The sequence below is a fragment of the Rhopalosiphum padi genome, chromosome 3, assembly GCF_020882245.1.
Source record: "Rhopalosiphum padi isolate XX-2018 chromosome 3, ASM2088224v1, whole genome shotgun sequence".
NCBI lineage: Eukaryota > Metazoa > Arthropoda > Insecta > Hemiptera > Aphididae > Rhopalosiphum > Rhopalosiphum padi.
Window position 1 is genome coordinate 55,146,190 of NC_083599.1, and position 18,574 is coordinate 55,164,763.

The 18,574-nt window shown below is 24.6% G+C and overlaps 1 protein-coding gene and 1 non-coding gene across 3 annotated transcripts; both read right to left on the reverse strand.

The window, feature by feature from the left end:
- Window positions 1-4,264: 4,264 nt before the first annotated feature.
- LOC132928087 (5S ribosomal RNA) lies at window positions 4,265-4,383 on the reverse strand. Its single transcript, XR_009661964.1, has one exon. It is a non-coding gene; the product is annotated as a 5S ribosomal RNA (ribosomal RNA).
- Window positions 4,384-4,833: 450 nt separating this feature from the next.
- On the reverse strand, window positions 4,834-17,195 carry LOC132927648 (dynein axonemal intermediate chain 3-like). Of its 2 annotated transcripts, XM_060992228.1 has the most exons (24): window positions 16,174-17,194; window positions 15,892-16,088; window positions 15,569-15,805; window positions 15,078-15,239; window positions 14,840-15,000; window positions 14,285-14,472; window positions 13,978-14,210; window positions 13,773-13,917; window positions 13,615-13,674; window positions 13,341-13,554; window positions 13,166-13,258; window positions 12,820-13,063; window positions 12,371-12,553; window positions 12,163-12,291; window positions 10,353-10,580; window positions 8,400-8,529; window positions 8,203-8,319; window positions 8,008-8,138; window positions 7,006-7,192; window positions 6,489-6,891; window positions 6,142-6,400; window positions 5,829-6,064; window positions 5,447-5,721; window positions 4,835-5,375 (listed from the first exon to the last, which is right to left on the reverse strand). In XM_060992228.1, exons 1-24 carry the CDS (start codon window positions 16,268-16,270, stop codon window positions 5,104-5,106), a joined length of 4,581 nt encoding a protein of 1,526 aa, XP_060848211.1. In that variant the 5' UTR covers window positions 16,271-17,194; the 3' UTR covers window positions 4,835-5,103. The 2 variants fall into 2 exon arrangements, with proteins under 2 accessions (XP_060848210.1, XP_060848211.1); XM_060992227.1 differs by having other exon boundaries at window positions 4,834-5,375; window positions 13,341-13,674; window positions 16,174-17,195.
- Window positions 17,196-18,574: the final 1,379 nt, after the last annotated feature.

Consider the following 18,574-nt stretch of genomic DNA (forward strand, 5'->3'; position numbering starts at 1 on the left):
TTAATTATAATATTATACCTACTGTTCTTTGTCTATAATTTATAATACATATCATTATGTGGACTAGTATGAAGGGAGAATTAAAATATCTGTGTAGTTGAAAAGTGGTACATTTTTAAAATGTAATTAAGGTTAGTAAGGGATGGTGTGGGGGCGAAGCCACCCACGGGTCTGTGTTAGTAAGTAATTGTATACTTGAAACGCAGTTTTTAAATCGTTGAATGGAGCTCCTCTACTTATTTTTTCCCAATTCGAGCACTGTGTATATGTATATTTAAATATAGCTATGATTATTAAAAAAAAAACTTTTTTTTAAGTTTATCAACATATAGAAAAATTTCATCCATCAAGAAAATGTAAATACAATTCTAATTCTATTTTAAATCATAAATTTAATTTATCAGCTATACTCAATAAGTGCTTTTCAGATATTAATAAGTGGACTGCGATCATCATCTTACAATATAGTATAAATTAGACCTAATCACCTGGCTAAAGAGTAGGTTAGGGTTTCAACTTAAGTTGGACAAATTTAATTTTTAATCAGAAATTGACCCATTACAATTTTACTATATTTTCGACAAAGTTATTTTCAATATTTGTTCATTTCAACCAAATTATCAATAGTCGTAAAAACAGCATTTTTATTATAATTTCTAACGAACAGTTTTTTAAATATTGAAAATAAATACGTAATAAACTTTTTGTTGACTCAAAATCGGCCCGTCCAACTACACTCCCAAGTTTAATCGAGCAATATATTATTTTAGATATATAGTTTTTAGTAGCATGTAAACGATACTACGAAAGTGCACTGATTAAAAATAAATCATGTTTTATACAAGTACCAGTAGTAAAATGTTCAGTTAGACTTACACAATATACTACAATGTATAAAGCATAATATACTAAAAGTATATTAATAATTTAATTTTTAGTTATAGTCACATACTGAAAAGTCATTTAAATACCGTATTATAGATCTGCCTGTATTTTTCGTATCAACAGGTAGGCCGAAAAATTTAACATACAATATTATTTTTCCTAGATATAAATTAAACCTATTATAATATATTATATAGGGCACAGAAGACATATGCCTCATGGTATACGAGTATTTAACTATAAATAACCTAATCTAAACAATTGGAAACTACAAAATTAGAAATCGGAAGTGCAGTTTTGTAATACTATTTTGTATAAATATATAATGTATATTACGCACACTGAACGGTCACCATCATTATCTAACGCAGACATCCTTTAAAAACTGATATTAACGGAAATAGTTTTTATTATATCAATATAATTTGCAATACGTATAATATAATAGTAAATAATAAATGTAATGTGTGTTAAGGTCAAAGTATAAAATCGGTCAATGTGAACTATATACTCGATCCATGTACAAAATAAAAGATTGCTAAACCACCAAGTATGAAAATATCATTTACATTAAGTCCTAAAATTATCTCCACATTTTTCAATTTACAGGGTGTCACAGATATTGACCAAAAAAAAAAATCATGCCAATTAAACGTATGACAAGAATTGTTAATATTATATTATGAGTAAATAATTTAAGAAATATATTCATGTCAGCAAATTATCAAAAATCATATTTTTAAAATAATTATCACATTTCAAATTAATTTAATAAAAAAATATTGATATTTAAAAAAAATTCTAAAAAATAAACTACTTGACTTTGATAAATCTTTTTACCATAAAAATTTTTCTTATAATCAGATTCACAAATTGGCTATTTTAAATTTATCCAAACAAATTTAAATCAAATTAAATTTTTTTTATTTTTAGTACAAAAAAATAAACATAAAAAAAATTAAATTATACATGTAACACTAGGGTCTCTATTAATGTTAAATATAAAAAAAATTGAAAATATTAATTAGAACAAAAGTTATTCCAAAAGTCAGTTCTATCTGTTACACTCTGTATAATTAATTATCTGTATGAAACGGTTAAGTAATGTGTTTGTGTTACAATTAGCTCAAAATATTTTTTAAAATTGATTTGATTATAATTATTATAATATAATATAAGTTATTATAAGTTATAATTCATAGCAATAACAACAACAAGCAGTGTTAAAATATTTAGATGTCAAATATATTGTAGGTAAGTACCCACTATATTATAACATCATCTGCGGGCTGCGCAGTCGTAATAAGTAATAATATAACTTAAGTAAAAACAGATAGTTTTGTACCACACAGATGATTTTCAGTCTACTAACTCTGCTATAGTACAACTATATTATTACTAAGCTGATTGAATTTAATGAGCACGCCGATTGATATTTTATAATTAATTTCATTCTGATAAATTATGCATGATATTACGGAAAAATCACAAATTTTTTATTTTCTAAAATACCTTAATTTATCTCAGTGGTCGATAGTATAATGAGATTGCACAAATGCACATCGTCTATCCCAGGGTTGGCAAACCTATAGCATGTTGATAAAATTTCAATGGCACGTGAAAAAATTGAAATTATTTAAAATTATGCTATTTATTAAGTTTTGATTATAACTGTTATAATAAATTTAAAAAAAACAGACTATACACATTTTAAAAATTATAATTACAAAAAAAGGTGTGCCTACTTAATAAAATAATATATAATACATCTGGAACTTTATTTTTATCCTAAGAAAATTTAATTTCCTTTGAGCAGGTGAAAAATTTTCAAAATCTTGATAGGAAAAATTTGGCACCTTTGACCCCAAAAAGGTTCGCCACCCTTGGTCTATCCCATCATAAGTGCCTCTGTCCTCCTCCCTTTACAACCAAAATTTAAAATTATCAGCAAATATTCAGTAAGTAATTACTAATTAGTATTATGCTGTATCGATCATATAATTAACCCATCACATTCCACTTATTAGTTATTTATTAAAATAAATTAAAAATAATTCAATATCTATAAATGTCAAAAATGCAAGTTAATATAATTTTTATTGAAATTTATTTTTGGATATTATACTCAACTGCACTTTTGATATAAATAACAATTTTAATATTAAACAAATTGTGATCCACAATGTGTATTATAAACAATATAAACTTTAAAATAGCCAGACAAGCAATTTAATATAAAATCGTATTTTTCGAGATTCATATAAAAAGTTGTTGATATAATCTAAAATAATTTCCTTGCTAGTTAAAATAGAACTGTATTTCATAGTATTATTTCTATTTGAGTATGGTCTATTTGCTTGATATGAAAATTATTAAGTCATCAACTAACATTTTCAAATAATTCATCAGTTGATATAAATAAAAATATAGGTATTTAAATTATTTAAAAATATATTTTATAAATAACATAATATATAGAAACCGATTCAATATTCATATCCGACTACAACGAAATACAATTATATTAAAACTGTCCAAGCATAAATAAAAATGTTTAAATATGTACAATATTATGTAATATGTTTTTGATATTTATAGTAGATAAAATATAAAATGTTTAACTTTATTTAGATTTTGTAAGATTTTTGTATTATGATAATATTTTAATTTTTATTCCGAAAAGATTGACAGTTAATGCAGAATCCCTCGTAAGTTTTTATTACTAGAAAAATTAAGCTTAAAGCATCATGAATTTTTATGAGTAATTGTAGTTTAATTAACGACGACATTGGATATTAAAATGTATAATGAAGATTTATCTATCTTCTAATGATTTTTTTTGTTCTGTTGATATACAAAAGAACATTATCGCAGAAACTTGAAAATAAGAAGAAAAAAAAGTAAAAACTATTACTTATAAAGTATTATTTTCCATGTTTGTATTTATATAATATTTTAAAATTGTTTAGTCTAATGTTAAGCTATTTATAGGCATTTCGAATTTGTTTAGTTTTTTTTATAGGTATTGATAAAAATGTTTAATCTCAATCAAAAATCTTTTAAATTTAATATAAGATCTTAAAGAAATCTAAAAAAAAAAACATTGACGCGAGATTTTTTTTCCAAGTATTTGAAGTTTAATTTTTCGATGAAAAGGGATATTTTAACGAAAAATAACGATATTTTAATTTTACCTGAGTTAAAGTTAATCTGTCTTAATTTAATGGCTGTAACTAGATAAAAAATCTATTGTATTTGTGTTATATATTTTTTGTGTTCTAAATAAACATATATAATATAATAAAATATAATATAAAAACAATATTGAAATCAAATATTATCATTAGTGATAATAATATTGTGCGTTACGATAAAAAGTTGCCAACGGCACGTAGTGTTCCCAAGCGGTCACCCATCCAAGTACTAACTACGCCCGACGTTGCTTAACTTCAGTGATCGGACGAGAACTGGTGTATTCAACGTGGTATGGTCGTTGGCGATTATCACTAGATTTCACACTAAAATTAATAATAATGTGTATTTGCCAAGTACTGAAGGTAGGTATAATATATAATTACCAATAAAAAAATATTTCTTGTGATTTTTTTAGTGATTCACGTTAATAACCGTATATGAAAGGAGAAATAAAAATAATAATAATTGTAATAATCTGATTATAGAATATTTTTGAGTTATAGTTATATTGTTGGTTATTGTTGTTGAGATTGAACTAATATGTACAAGTAAATCCACCAATGTTTGAGAATAGACAACCAAAAATGTCGAAATAGAATATTAAAATTGATTTAGCTCTATACAACAAGAAGAGAACTATTTAGTAGGTACATTTATATGTTTTAAAGCTTATATAAAAATAAAAATAGTTAATACATAATGATAATAATAATCTGAGTACTTGTCAAAACAATTTAAAGAATATAAAAATACAAATTAGCATACTATATTATACTGTTACTGTAAGAGTGTATAAAAGTAAGCAATGCAAGTTATGATGAAAGTAAACAATATTATAAATTATTTAAATACTTACTCAAAAAGTATTTTTCGCAAACCAAAATAGTAAATTATATCATTTTTTTTTTAAATATACGAATATAGCTACATAATGTTTATGATATAAAATTATTCGATATAGTATTATTTAAGTTGTCCTTTTCAATTTTCATTAAATGCGTTCAAGGTAGTTGATAATTATTTTTAATCTTCATGATCTTGTTCATCAACTGTTTCTAAATCTTGATACTCGTCGCATTCATTGTACAGCCGTTTGCTTTTATACGGATCTTTAATTTTTGCTCGATCATTATTTCTATTGAAACCATCAAATTCAGTAGCGCGTGTTTCGCTTTCGTCATCATCGTGTATCGATAGTTCTTTTTTGGAAATTCCCGAATAATCTTCAGGAAAACCGGAAATGGGCCTTGGCCCCATTAATGATAAATAATTGGTATAACAGCTATTGTCTCCACCTATGAAATAATATAAGTATTTGTATGTGAATAAATATAATTTATTCTGCATGTTAAATATTTTTAGTTACCGCGTTTTTCATCAAAATAACTTTCATGTAATCTTTCATCGTCGTTATCCGCTGCCTCGGTTAATCGCATTCGAATGGCATCTCTCATTTTCTGTGGTCGCAAGTCCTTATCCCAATATGGGTTGTAACTTTTTCCATACATAGTTTTTAATACATCTATATTTTTATTTCTTATATTATATCGATCGCACGCATGTTCATCTTTCCGAGTCTTCCATTCTTTAATCTTATAACCTTCATTAATGTATTTTTTTGCCCATTCCCGGCGCATCAAACTTTAAAAAAAAAAAAATAATGTATAATTAATATAAGTAATATAGTTTAAATTTGCATTCGTCTTAATATTAATTTTGTATTTTCTGATTTATGTTTAATGCATTACCGTAATGCTGGACTTTTTAAAAGAGTTGGGTCATTTAATCTATTTCTAACGTTCTTTTCTGCGAATTCAATTACTTCAGCCCAATCTTCTTGATCAGCTTTAAATGGACTGTTTTTTATGTAATTACTCAACTTTTCTTTTTCAATTGCAATGTCAGTCACCAACAGTTGTTGAATTTTTTCAACTGTTTTCTTCATATCAACCGACTCACCTCTTTTTGAATCGACATCTAATATCTATAAGTAAGTAAATATTTTTTTTATAATAATTTAGTGAAGTTAAAATCTAATTAAATTTAAAACCACAATCATACATGTTCTTTTGTTTGTTCTGCAGATAATATTTTGTTGACTATGTCTCTATAAGATTCATTAGCTTCGAACTTCATGTTTGTAATATCATCTTTGTCATACTTGTTTTCCTCGATTCCTTTAAAATATTCTTCTAATTGTTTTTGATCAATATTTTTTTTTTTCATCATAGCCTCAATCATGTGTCGCTTTTCGCGTTGTAAATATTTATCTCTCATTTTACCCAAACGTGTTTGTGGCCCTTTTTGGTTAAAACACCAACTGAAATTATTTATTTGAATTTTAAATATTAAGACAATGTTTAGTTTTATAATTGAACAAACAGTTATTTATTTATTTATTTATTTACTTTAAAGTTTCATCAATAATATTTCTCTTTATTTGTTCTTGTGACAACGTTGGTTGGATGTTGTCGCTATGAACCGAGTTTGGTTTATATGACTTAATTGCTTTGTAATCTCGACCATCTTCGTCGTTTTCTGCTATCGATCTGAATTCTTCTTTATACTTACTGTTCCATGCATCCAACTCTTTTCTCCAAATCACCTCCTTCTGGAATACTCGTCCAACCTCTTCGATTGTATTAGGCTCCATTACCACTGCATCTGTGGTGATCATCATTATTGTCCCAGTGGAATCCGAAAAGCTGATCAATTCGTTTTTTTTATAATTCAATACTTCATGTAAACCTTCAGTGAATGTTAACCATTCGGTATCAATGAAATGTATTGGTGAATATGGAGCTGATAACGCTGTAAATGTACAACATTTTATAAAAACATTCAATGTTTAAGTATGAATAATACTATTATATTTATATATTTTTTTTATATGTATAATAATATTTATGATTTCAATATGTTTACTTGCTATTAGTCCATCGCTGATGAAAATATCCGTTGTATAATAAGGCTTATGAGTGTGTTTCATGAAATTCCAAAATTGTAAAATCCCATTGGTGTTAAAAGACACTCGAAATTCTGCGGGATGAGTAGTAGACCATAAAACGCTATTTGTTAAATCGTTGAAACGCTTCCACCAAACTGGACCACCCTAAAATAAACTTATAATTTTTATTCATGATTATAAATTATAATTACATTTGTCAAAATTATACGTGTCAACGATTATAAAAAAAAATATTTTGACTATATATTTTCGATATTTTCGATTGGTAAATGATCGACTTATAAGAGAAATCTCGTATTCAATTTTTATCAACATCAAATTTCAAACATGGATTAATACCTTAAAAAGAGTCAAAATACATTAACAATTTTATTATAATCTAATAATATGTATAGAAAGTGCTGATATAAATATCTGGTAAGAATTTTAAGTATATGTGGCTTATTGTTTTTTAATTACGCCAAAAACAACAAAATCGATTTGGTCGAGTACTGGGTTTGAGTTAAATTTTTCCTTGATCTTTTTTTTCTCGGTTATTTTGAAAAGTATAACGAATTTTTATACGTTCAACACCCCAGTCATAAAAAAAAATATTAATTAAATCCAATTTGCTATCGGAAATCAACCTCAAATTTGAAAATCGATACATTTTACTGCTTAAAATGTGAAGACAGATACTTAAAAAAAACACGGGTATCGCGTTGGTAAGATTAATAAATTTATTGCTCCGCTCTCAATCTTAATGAACTATATAAATATGAAATTATTATTTTCTAACCTTGATAATTAAATTAATAATAAATAAACTTAGTATGGGATGTTAAATTAAATTTGAATGCACTTGTATTTGCTAATGTAATAATGCACGCAGTATTTTGTGCATGTAGTTCATGCCTAGTTATTAGTGGTAATTATATTAATTATATTATATTATTTTATTTATACTATTCTAAATTTACTTTATAACTCAAACTCCAAATAGATACTACGTGTCCACCACAGACTAAATGAATATCTGGATAAAATACATTTCGCTTAATGTAGTTGATTGGTCCATCGTGCACTTGTCCCCACCAAATATTTTTGCACTCTGTAAATTTAGAGGTTGTATTTTTAAATTGTAACTAAACATTAAATTTCTATGCAGCTTACACCTTCGCTATTTCGACCCTGCTGGTGTGTATCATAACCATTCCAAGTAACAACTCCAATTTGACCCATAATACTACCAACAACCAATATACGGTTTGGATCATTCGATTTTGTTGGCACTAAAATAATATAAACCATATAGTTTTGATAATTATTATTAATTTAATGCTTTACTTTATTATTAAATATCAACATTTACCATATTCAAACAGTCGTTTTCCGATACTTAGTGGTTTATCAGATGTATACTTATAATGCATCAAAGGTATTTCAAAAGACAACGCTGTTATGGGGCTGTGTGTTGTCTTTTCTGGCTCTCTGATAATGATCTACAACAATCATTTACATTTAATATTATGATTTTATAATCATTAATAATGTTAAACTAAATCATCTGTTTTCTATAATATTGAGTTAATGTGTTAATGTTATTCATTGAGGTTTCTTTCACTGTAGACAGTCTACCTTAACATACAATATTAGTATTATGTAAATATTCTCTACATCATTTTTTTCCTATTTGATTATTATACATTTATACATAATATGTTACAGATTGTAAATTTTCTATTTAAATTTTTAAAAAAAATGTTATTCTTATTTTTTTTTCCAGGTTCTTTAGATTATAGACTATAGAGTATTACATATTATGTTCGTGAATATAAATAAAATTGACAAGAAGAACTTTATATGGCTTTTATTATATATTTTTTATTTGATGTATTTATTAATAGATTGTGGTGAAAAAAAATGTAAATAAAAAAGATTAATAACTGATAAGTACGTACCACTCTGTTGTACGGTATAAGTATAAAGTGAATTACTGTAATGTAATTGATGTGTTAAATTTAAATTCAATAATATACCATTCGGTATTTCGCAGTATACGTATACAAAAACTAATTCTGAGTGGAGAAGGTCTGTTAGTCCATATATCATTAAATATATTTCAGAGTGATAATTTATTTGAAATTACTATTAAAGTAATTTATTTTGCTATTAGTAATACAGTGGACTAATTTAATTTTTTTCTGAAACCATTGCATTTATTTTATAATAAATATATTATATGTATTTCTACAATACTACGTAATACTGTATTATTATAATATTATTGTTTTATTAATGTTTGAATTGATACCGACATACTACAAAATTTTACTATATATAGAAAATTCTATCACAAAAAATGGGTCATAACGAAAATTTATTTTGCATAAAAAATACGCATCTTTATAAAATGAATATATTCATCGCTCCGCTCAGAGTCTAAAATACTTTGTAACAGTTAAAAACTTTTTTTAATGAGACTCTAAATAGAAGAATGGAATTTTATTTATATTTTATTATAATTTAGGAAAACGATAGATCCATCCTAAGTTTATGTTATTACTTATTAGTTCTATCTCTTATGATTATTATTTACTAATATTAATTACTATAAAATATGGATAAACTTTTGAAATTTACATAAATATTATTATAGGTAATATAATAATCATATTTTAATGTTTATACTCGGATACTCGTATATGTAGGTCAGTAAGTAGATAACTAGTAGATAGGTAATAACGTATATTGATATAAAAATTATCTACACGCAATATCAATAAATGAAGTATAAATAATAGGAATAATATTATAGTTTATATAATTGGATAATTTTTGTTCTGAATTAAATATGAAAAAATATTGACTTTCTGTAGTTTTGATGTACCGAAAAAGATAAGCCATTAAATAACCATCGAAAATATTTTTGTTGATTGAAATAATAAAAATGCCGTGTATTATTATTATTATTTCATAATATTCAAAATCTAATTTTAAACATTTAGTGATGAATTTAATTACTTACGAATATCACACTTAAAACTAATACAGTTTAATTAGTTAATTGTCTGTTCAGCCAGGTTTGATGGGCAAATGGAAAAAAAAAATAAAACCAGATAATTCTTATAAGTTAAATCACATCAATGTATTTTACATTTGTACCCAAAGGATTCAAATATTATTAAATAAGGTACTATCAACAATTGCAACTAAAACTTCAACTCATATTGTATACCTAACCTTATTTAGTATCAATTGACAAACAAATAGTATTAACTTGTTAAAAACTGAACTGATGTTTAATTAAAATGTATATTCTAACCGTATACGAAGGCTTTAGACAGTTGTTGTAAATACTCAATGGTGATTTATAGTTGTTTAGCTTTTCTGGTTGATTGAAACTAGTGTTAGTTGTACTTTTTTTAATGATTCTGGGCATTGGTGTCGATTTCAAGTCCCAAAGTTTTATAGTCCCATCCATGGAAGCAGAAAAAAATTGATCTGAAAATTGGCCTTCTTGAACGTTAATAAATGCTCCTAATGGTGTTATCTGAAAAAAAATAAGGTTACAAGTCACATTATACTATCTTATACTTCAATAATATACCAAAACATTATATTATAATACTATACTTATTATAGAATTAAATAAAAAAAAATTTAATAAATTAGGTAAATAACTGTCGTCTAATTATTTAAATCACTATAAATGAGTATATATATAAATATAATATAATATATTGTATATTTAATATTAATATTATTTACAAAATTAAACATTAAATAATTAAAATAATCAAAATTAAGTTAACAAGTTAATTTAATTTTAATTTTCTAATTAACTTAATTACTAAACTGGTTAAAGCATCAATTTGTTGATTTAAAAGTAATACGTTATGTTAAAATCAACTTTACATATAACTATAACAATTATAATTAAGACTAATACATTTATCATTTTTATTTTATCATAATCAAAAAATAAACAATAAATATGTATAACTTGATCAAATAATTTAGCGGATAATAATTGCTCCTAACCTGTCACTACCTAAACCATTACCTATATCAATAATAAGAAGAAATGGTAATACATTTTTAATAAAATATTTAGTTGTTATTATAAAAATATTGAATGTAGCTCAGCAATCACCATAATTATTTTATTATTATTTGTAAACCAAAAAAAAAAAAATAATTAGGAAACTCGTTAAATTAAATTAATATTTTTCTCGTTATTAACTTTAAACTTTTTAATTTGAATATATTTTTCGTTAATTATACTAATTCAGTGTTTGCCAACTTTTTTTTTTATTCTACACTCTCCTTATAAATTTTTAAAAATGTTTTGTTTTTCATTATTATTTTAAAGAAAAAAGTTTGAAATAGAATAAATAGTTGGAAAACACTGTACTATAGGTTGCTATAAGGTAGCTCACATATGGATTTAGTTATGGCTTACGCACATCAAATATTTGTTTTGTTTTTAATATATAGGGTTGCTGTTGTTAATACAGAAATATAATGAAAATGAAAAAATAAATACATAATATTTCATTTATTGTTTTTTTATTTCAAATGTATATCAAAAAGCGATTTCTGTGTATATCTTATATAATATAATCAAAATTTAGTCCAAACGAAAATTTCTTCCTGGAATTGTGATTAAAAACCGACACAATATTATACATTAATATGAATTTCTATTAAAACTGCTCGTGAAACTTGATTCATAATAAATTTATGTTTAAAAATATAATGACCACGTTATCTTTGGATAGAACATTTTTAATATTTCGATTTGTGTAAATAGTTCTAATAATTATAATACTTATATAATTTTCAATCTTTTTGTTTTAAATTATTGTATTTATGTGTATTACGCATTCTAATATAATATATGAATATAAATCTTGATATTTGTTTATTTTTTATGATTAAATTTTAACGCAAAGAAATGTCAATAATATTTTTTATGTAAATATATAAAACAACGTCTATAATTCAATTATTTCAATTGCTACTTAACCTAGTTTAATTTGATATTAATGATATTATTATATTAATTTTTACTACACATATTAGTTATATTAATGGTTATTATAAATTAATACTTATTTAATTCAACTAACTTCATTTGTGGGATGAATCCATTGAATTGCAGTCACTGTTGACAAATGAGATTCTAAAATTGCACTAAGTGCTGCTGGTTTGATTCTAGTTTCAAACTCAACGTCCAACGACCATTTCATGTGTTCCCACTATCAAAATAAAATTTATTTTAAACTTTGTAGATAACTTGTAAGATAATAAATATAACTATTTATTTATTATTTTTACTAGATGTTTGTGATGTTTTTTTTCCTTTTCTGACATGTTTAAATCATTTAAACCTGTCGTCTCCAACTTTCCTTCAATGTCCCATATGCTAATCTGCCCATTTTTTAACCCTCCTACAACAGTATTACCGTGTCTAGGATTAAATTCAATACAACGCACTTCTTCCGCACTTTCCAGTCTCAACTAAAAAAAATTTTTTTTTATATTTAGATAGGTATGTAATTCTTATAAAATTAATGTTACACACAATGCATATAATATAATATTACTTTATAATAAGTCACAAATATATTATTAAAATATTATGTTATTAATATTGTTATTATATTATAATTTATATTATATTTTTATTATTTAAGTTAAGACATAGTGGTTTATTAAAAATAATAATATTAATATTATATGAAAAATATAATACAGTTTATTGCTAAATACTCAATAATAAATACCTTTGGAAAAATATTATCATTAACTGACCAAATGAAAACAGAGTTATTTTGATCATCCATTATTGGTATATTTTCACTTTTATTTTTTGGTACTTCATCATTTATCATTGATTTATGTTTTGATAAAGATTTTCTTCTCTTTTTACTTTTAAATTCTAGTTGATATTTTAATTTTTGACTCATATCTCCAGCTTCAAACATGTCTTTGGTTAATTTTATTCTCTCTTTTTCCATATCATCGAGTCTATATTTTTAATTAAAATAAATTAATACATTATTTTTTAATCATAATATAAATATATAATTATAAAATATTATAATAAAATTATTTTTTTTAAATATTTACTTATTTTTTTTTTCAGTATACTTGGCTTCAGACTTTAAAAGTCTAAACAATTTTTCTTCTCTTGCTTCTCGATCATATTTTTTATTAAATTCCCTATTAAAAAAAAAATAATAATAATAATAGTACCTATTTTTTACATTTATTTAATAGAATTATTGTAAATATAAACATTTACCTATGTATATTTCTAACAGCATTCCTTAATTTGTTATCATAAAGCCATTCTTCATCATCGCCCCAAATATTGTAAAAGCTTTCTGTGTCAGAATCGTGATGATCTATCACGTCCATATTGTTATCATATTCATTCTTATTTGTAATACTCATCATATTCGCCGATTTTTTTGTGTCATGCATTTCATTGTTTTGTATCTCATATTCGTTTTCATCTGTGGAAAAGTTATTCAAATTTAATTGATACTGTTGATCTATAATTTGATGTTCAATACCCGTTAGTTCACTTTGGCCGTCTTTAATAATTATGTTTTCGTCAATCAAAGTTCCATTATCTTATAGTTAAAATAAAAAGTTATTTATTGTTATCATATTATCATTATTGGTATAATTTTGTTGATTTTATATTGACGTTTAATATGCAATAGCATACCTGAATTTACAAGTGGAAGATCATTGTACGTGGATATCTGTTCGTGAGAAACATAAATTAAAGAGTTTCGTAACTGTCTATCAATGTCATGGCTATGTTGTTGATTATTTTTTTCATCATCTGTTAATTGAATTATCCTCATCCTCTTCAAATTAAAATACTCAACATTTAGTATTATATTTAATTTAATTACATGTTAATTTACCTGCACAAATTCTTTATTTAACAAAGAAATTATCTTTTCTTTATAATTCTCATCTAAAAGTTTAGTTTCTGGTCGGTTACTCCAAGAGTCTGTGTCGATATCATCATCGCTGTAGGATACGCCGTATTTTTCGTCTTTAGCCGTTGACTTGGTAATTTCATCATCGGATGTTTCTAAACTCACTGTCTTATATAACTCATTACTATTGATTGTGTAAGATACTGCAAAAATACCTAAAGAAATCAACATATTAAAAACTTATACTATCAAATATCTATAAAATTGTCATAATTTATGATTAATTTACCCGCTATCGTCGGATGCCAAGTTTGACAAGATACATATCTTTTTTTAGATACTTCATTTTGATATCCTGGTAGAAGTTTTATAACTTTGGAGACCTGTTCGATTTCATTTTCGTTTTCATTTTTTAAAAGTTTATAGTCATCACGGTATAAATCGTATAACTCATTGTAATGTAACTGATTCACTAAACTTAATTTATAAAAATATAATAATTTATATAATGCAATGCTCAATATATACAATAACTACAATAGTGGTTAATAATATATTAATTTTAGTAAGTATAGGCATTTTAGGTGTTATATACTTGTTTTTAAACCGATAGTGGTTTCCATTATATTATTTTGTATGTCAAAAATTATGGAAATGATTTTTGTTGGTACGCGAATATTTTTACATGTATATATTATTACATACAATAATATATGCACTTAACTAGTTATTTGTTTGGAACAATTGGTTGTAATTTTTGTACATAATATAATCATCATATTCTCATAATCTATATAATTATACAAAAACATAATCTATTGTTATATAAATTATAAATATTTACTTAGGAACATGTTTGTTTAAAAAATCATCAAGAGCTTTTTCTGATGTAATTTGGGGTTGTAATTGAAACATGTCTTCTTCCACGGCAACTGACTGAATACATTTATTATATTTAATTCTTGGAATTGTCTGCATCTCCCTATTGACCATTTGTCGGACAGCCTGAACAATGAGGTATGATTTGTTTATAGTTTAAAATACTTATTCGTATTACTTGATTAATTGTTTATATAAATTACTTGAACACTCGATTCCATTGTTAAAGCATCATTACTTTTGAAAATTTCTTTTGGACGTGGTTCTAATTTCACATAATCATTTTTTATAGATTTTGAAAGCGCGTCCTCAAATTCTGCTTCAGCTTGAAGTCTCCCTGCCGGAAGTTTCCATTTGTATGCTATCTGTCAATTTTTAATTGTTTTATTATTTATCATGAGTTACTACTTATTAATTAAAGGTACTTATCACTTTTATATTACAACAATTTATACTCATATGTATTTGCATATATTATTATGTTTATTAAAAAAAATTACCAAGTTAATAGTAGTATTATAATATTGTATAAAACATGTTTATAATGTGTATACTATTCGTTAAGTTTATATATTATTATGTATTAGATTCTAACTTAACCCATCTACCGAAGAGATAAAAAATTTACACACATGGTTTTATTATAGATTTAAGTTTATAAAAATGATCTAATAGTTATTATAAATAAGTACACCTTTTCACGTGTTTGTACTGGTTTAATTTCTTCGATATCTTTTTCGCTGCTTTTGGATTCCCAAGGACCCGGCACACGACACATTGGCCGCTCGACTTTTTTTTTAATTTCACCTTGTGTTTGTATTTGTGTTTCTTCGATAAACTGTTTTGCTTTATCTGTAGTACATATTAAAAATTCCTCATCGGTACTACTAAATGGTTTGTACCCAACTAAAACATAATCATTGGTAATGCCCTGATAAAAATAAATAATTACATATTAATAAAAACATAATATTCTTGCTATTTGCAAGAATAAAATAATAAATTATTCGTTTTTACTTCAATTTCCTTTTTAAATTGCCAAAAACATGAGTCCGCATTTTGTGATTGCATATTATCTATAATTTTTGTACGAAATATTTTTGTCCACGGTTTATCTATAAAAACGTGTTTTCCTATGACACATTCAAAATGTTCGTGTAAAGTTTTAGGTATGAACACAATTTTTAAATCATCCTTGTGAATTTCTATTGGCTCTGTCAATTATAAAAATGTAAAACCTTAGAAAATTATTTTTTTTTAGTATAACCTAGGTATTATAGTTTCATAAAAATATCTAACCGGTAATGAAATGATCTGAGTCAATTGAAATGACTTGTTCCATTGAATTTTCGTTATTAACCTTTGACAATGAATTGATTTTCTTCTTCGATGACATATTTTCTGTTTCAAATATTATTAGCACCAAAGTGTTGTTGCAGGATATGGTTTCTTCAACAAATGAATGTGTCTTTGTAACGTTTTATTAGAGCTCATGCTTATTGTACCATTAATGTACAGGTTATATAATTAAAAATAAAATAAATATATTTATTAACGTTATGCAAATAAAATCAGAAAATACAAATACGACAATTAAGTCTTGCGACATACAATGTTTTTCACTAAGTAGTGTAAAATAAATAAGATATACGTACCTACTACCTATATTTGATTATTTAGTATGATTTGCGTAGGTATACATTCTTCTCAAATCAAATAAAAAAATATTTATATTTTATGTAACTCATATCATATCTAATTAAATTGCATAGGTATATAACAACTGTAGAGTGACGAATTATACTTGATACGTAAAATAACCAAATGTCCAAATGTATATTTGGTCACGAGCGTGGTTACCATCGTAACAGCTTTGTCGAATATACGTATATGATATTATGTTGATGGCAACAAACGCCTCTATGTAAAATAGTATACCTCGTGTCTGACAACAACTAGGCAACTAACGTGTATAGGCACATGTACAAAGTGATTGAAAAACTTAGCAATAATATTTTAATAACGAAAAAATAAGTGCTTAGGTACCTATAAAGTAATATATAGATTAGGTAATATATAGTATATAAATACGTAATTATTATATATATAAATTGTTTAGAAACAAACTACTTATAATAGTACTGTGGTGGCCAAACTACGATTCGCATCTTATCAAAACATTTTTATAAAATATATATATATATATTAATATGACCTTTTTTTTAATTTCGGCTCTTTCGTATTTATTAATATATTAGGCGGCTCGCGAGTCTCTTGTTGTCAGCCACCCCTGTAATAGTATTTTGAGTATGTTACACACCCGCGGTTATTTAAGAAGTTTCGAGCTATTATATTTTAATTAAATATTAATAAAATCAAAATTTAGCAATTCAAATATATCTACTTTCTTTTGATATAAAAAGTATTACACAAGTGGCACTGTGAGTTAGTGCTATTGTTAACTATGATTTAGTTACGAAATTATATATATATATAAAAGAGAATCAAACAATTTTTAATTCTATAGCCGCGATAATTTGGTATAATAAATAATATCGATATTTAATAAAAAATATGAAACAAAATACAAATTATTATTATTCAGCTACAATTGTAGAAGTCAGTATGAAAAAATGAATTATTAATTATACAATAACCTACAAGTCTGAAATCTGTTTGAAATATATATTTAACTAAATCTAATCGAATTGATATTATTTAAAAACAACCGTGAATCGATTGAGTTACCAATCCGGAATCAAACTGATCAAACTTTTAAAATGTGTAAGAATGAAAATTGAAAATATTTCAAAATACTAAATTGGTAGGCGCCTAACTTCAAAAATAAAACTAATGAAATAAAATTCAATCTCAGTTTATTGAATAATGTAATGGAATTATTTTATTAAATTTATGAATAATATTATTAATTTATTTAAATTCTATGGACATTTTCAGAAATGCAGTAAATGTTTAATTGAAATTAAAACGAGTTTGATTCGAGTTGAACTTCAAAAATTAGAATTCATTTTAATCGTAACATCATTAGTCATTATACAGTTATTCATTATTTTATTGAAATGTGTACTAGGGTCGTAGGGTGTAGTACTTGTTTATATTAATGTGATTTTTTTTTATCGTGTACGTTATAAATCATATTTATTCCTACATTTTCTCTTACGTCTTTAAACATAATAATGAATCATGAATACATGACTATAACACTATATAATTATTACATGAATATTACCCAAAAATTGTTTTGTATATAATGTGAGCTCCTCGCAAATCGAAAAACAAGTATATAATGCTACTATTGCACACGTATGTGTGATATGTATAATATTATACAATGCATTTATGGAGGGTGCACTCATATAATGTATAACCATAACATTTTATAATATTTAATTTACACAATAATAACGACTACAGATGAAGCCCGAAAGAATAATAATTTAATATTTTATTTATCACATTAAAGGTCCGCTGTGTAGTTTACAATAATCTATATTATTTGTTTATTCTATACTCAACCTAGGTATATATAGGTATATAGGCACTATGGTTATATATATGTATATAATAAAAAATATAATTATAATAGTATTAAAACAATTTTTTTAAAACATTAAACAGGGCCTATAAACACCGTGCTACCTTATTATTATTATTACTTTTTTCTTATTAAAATTATCCT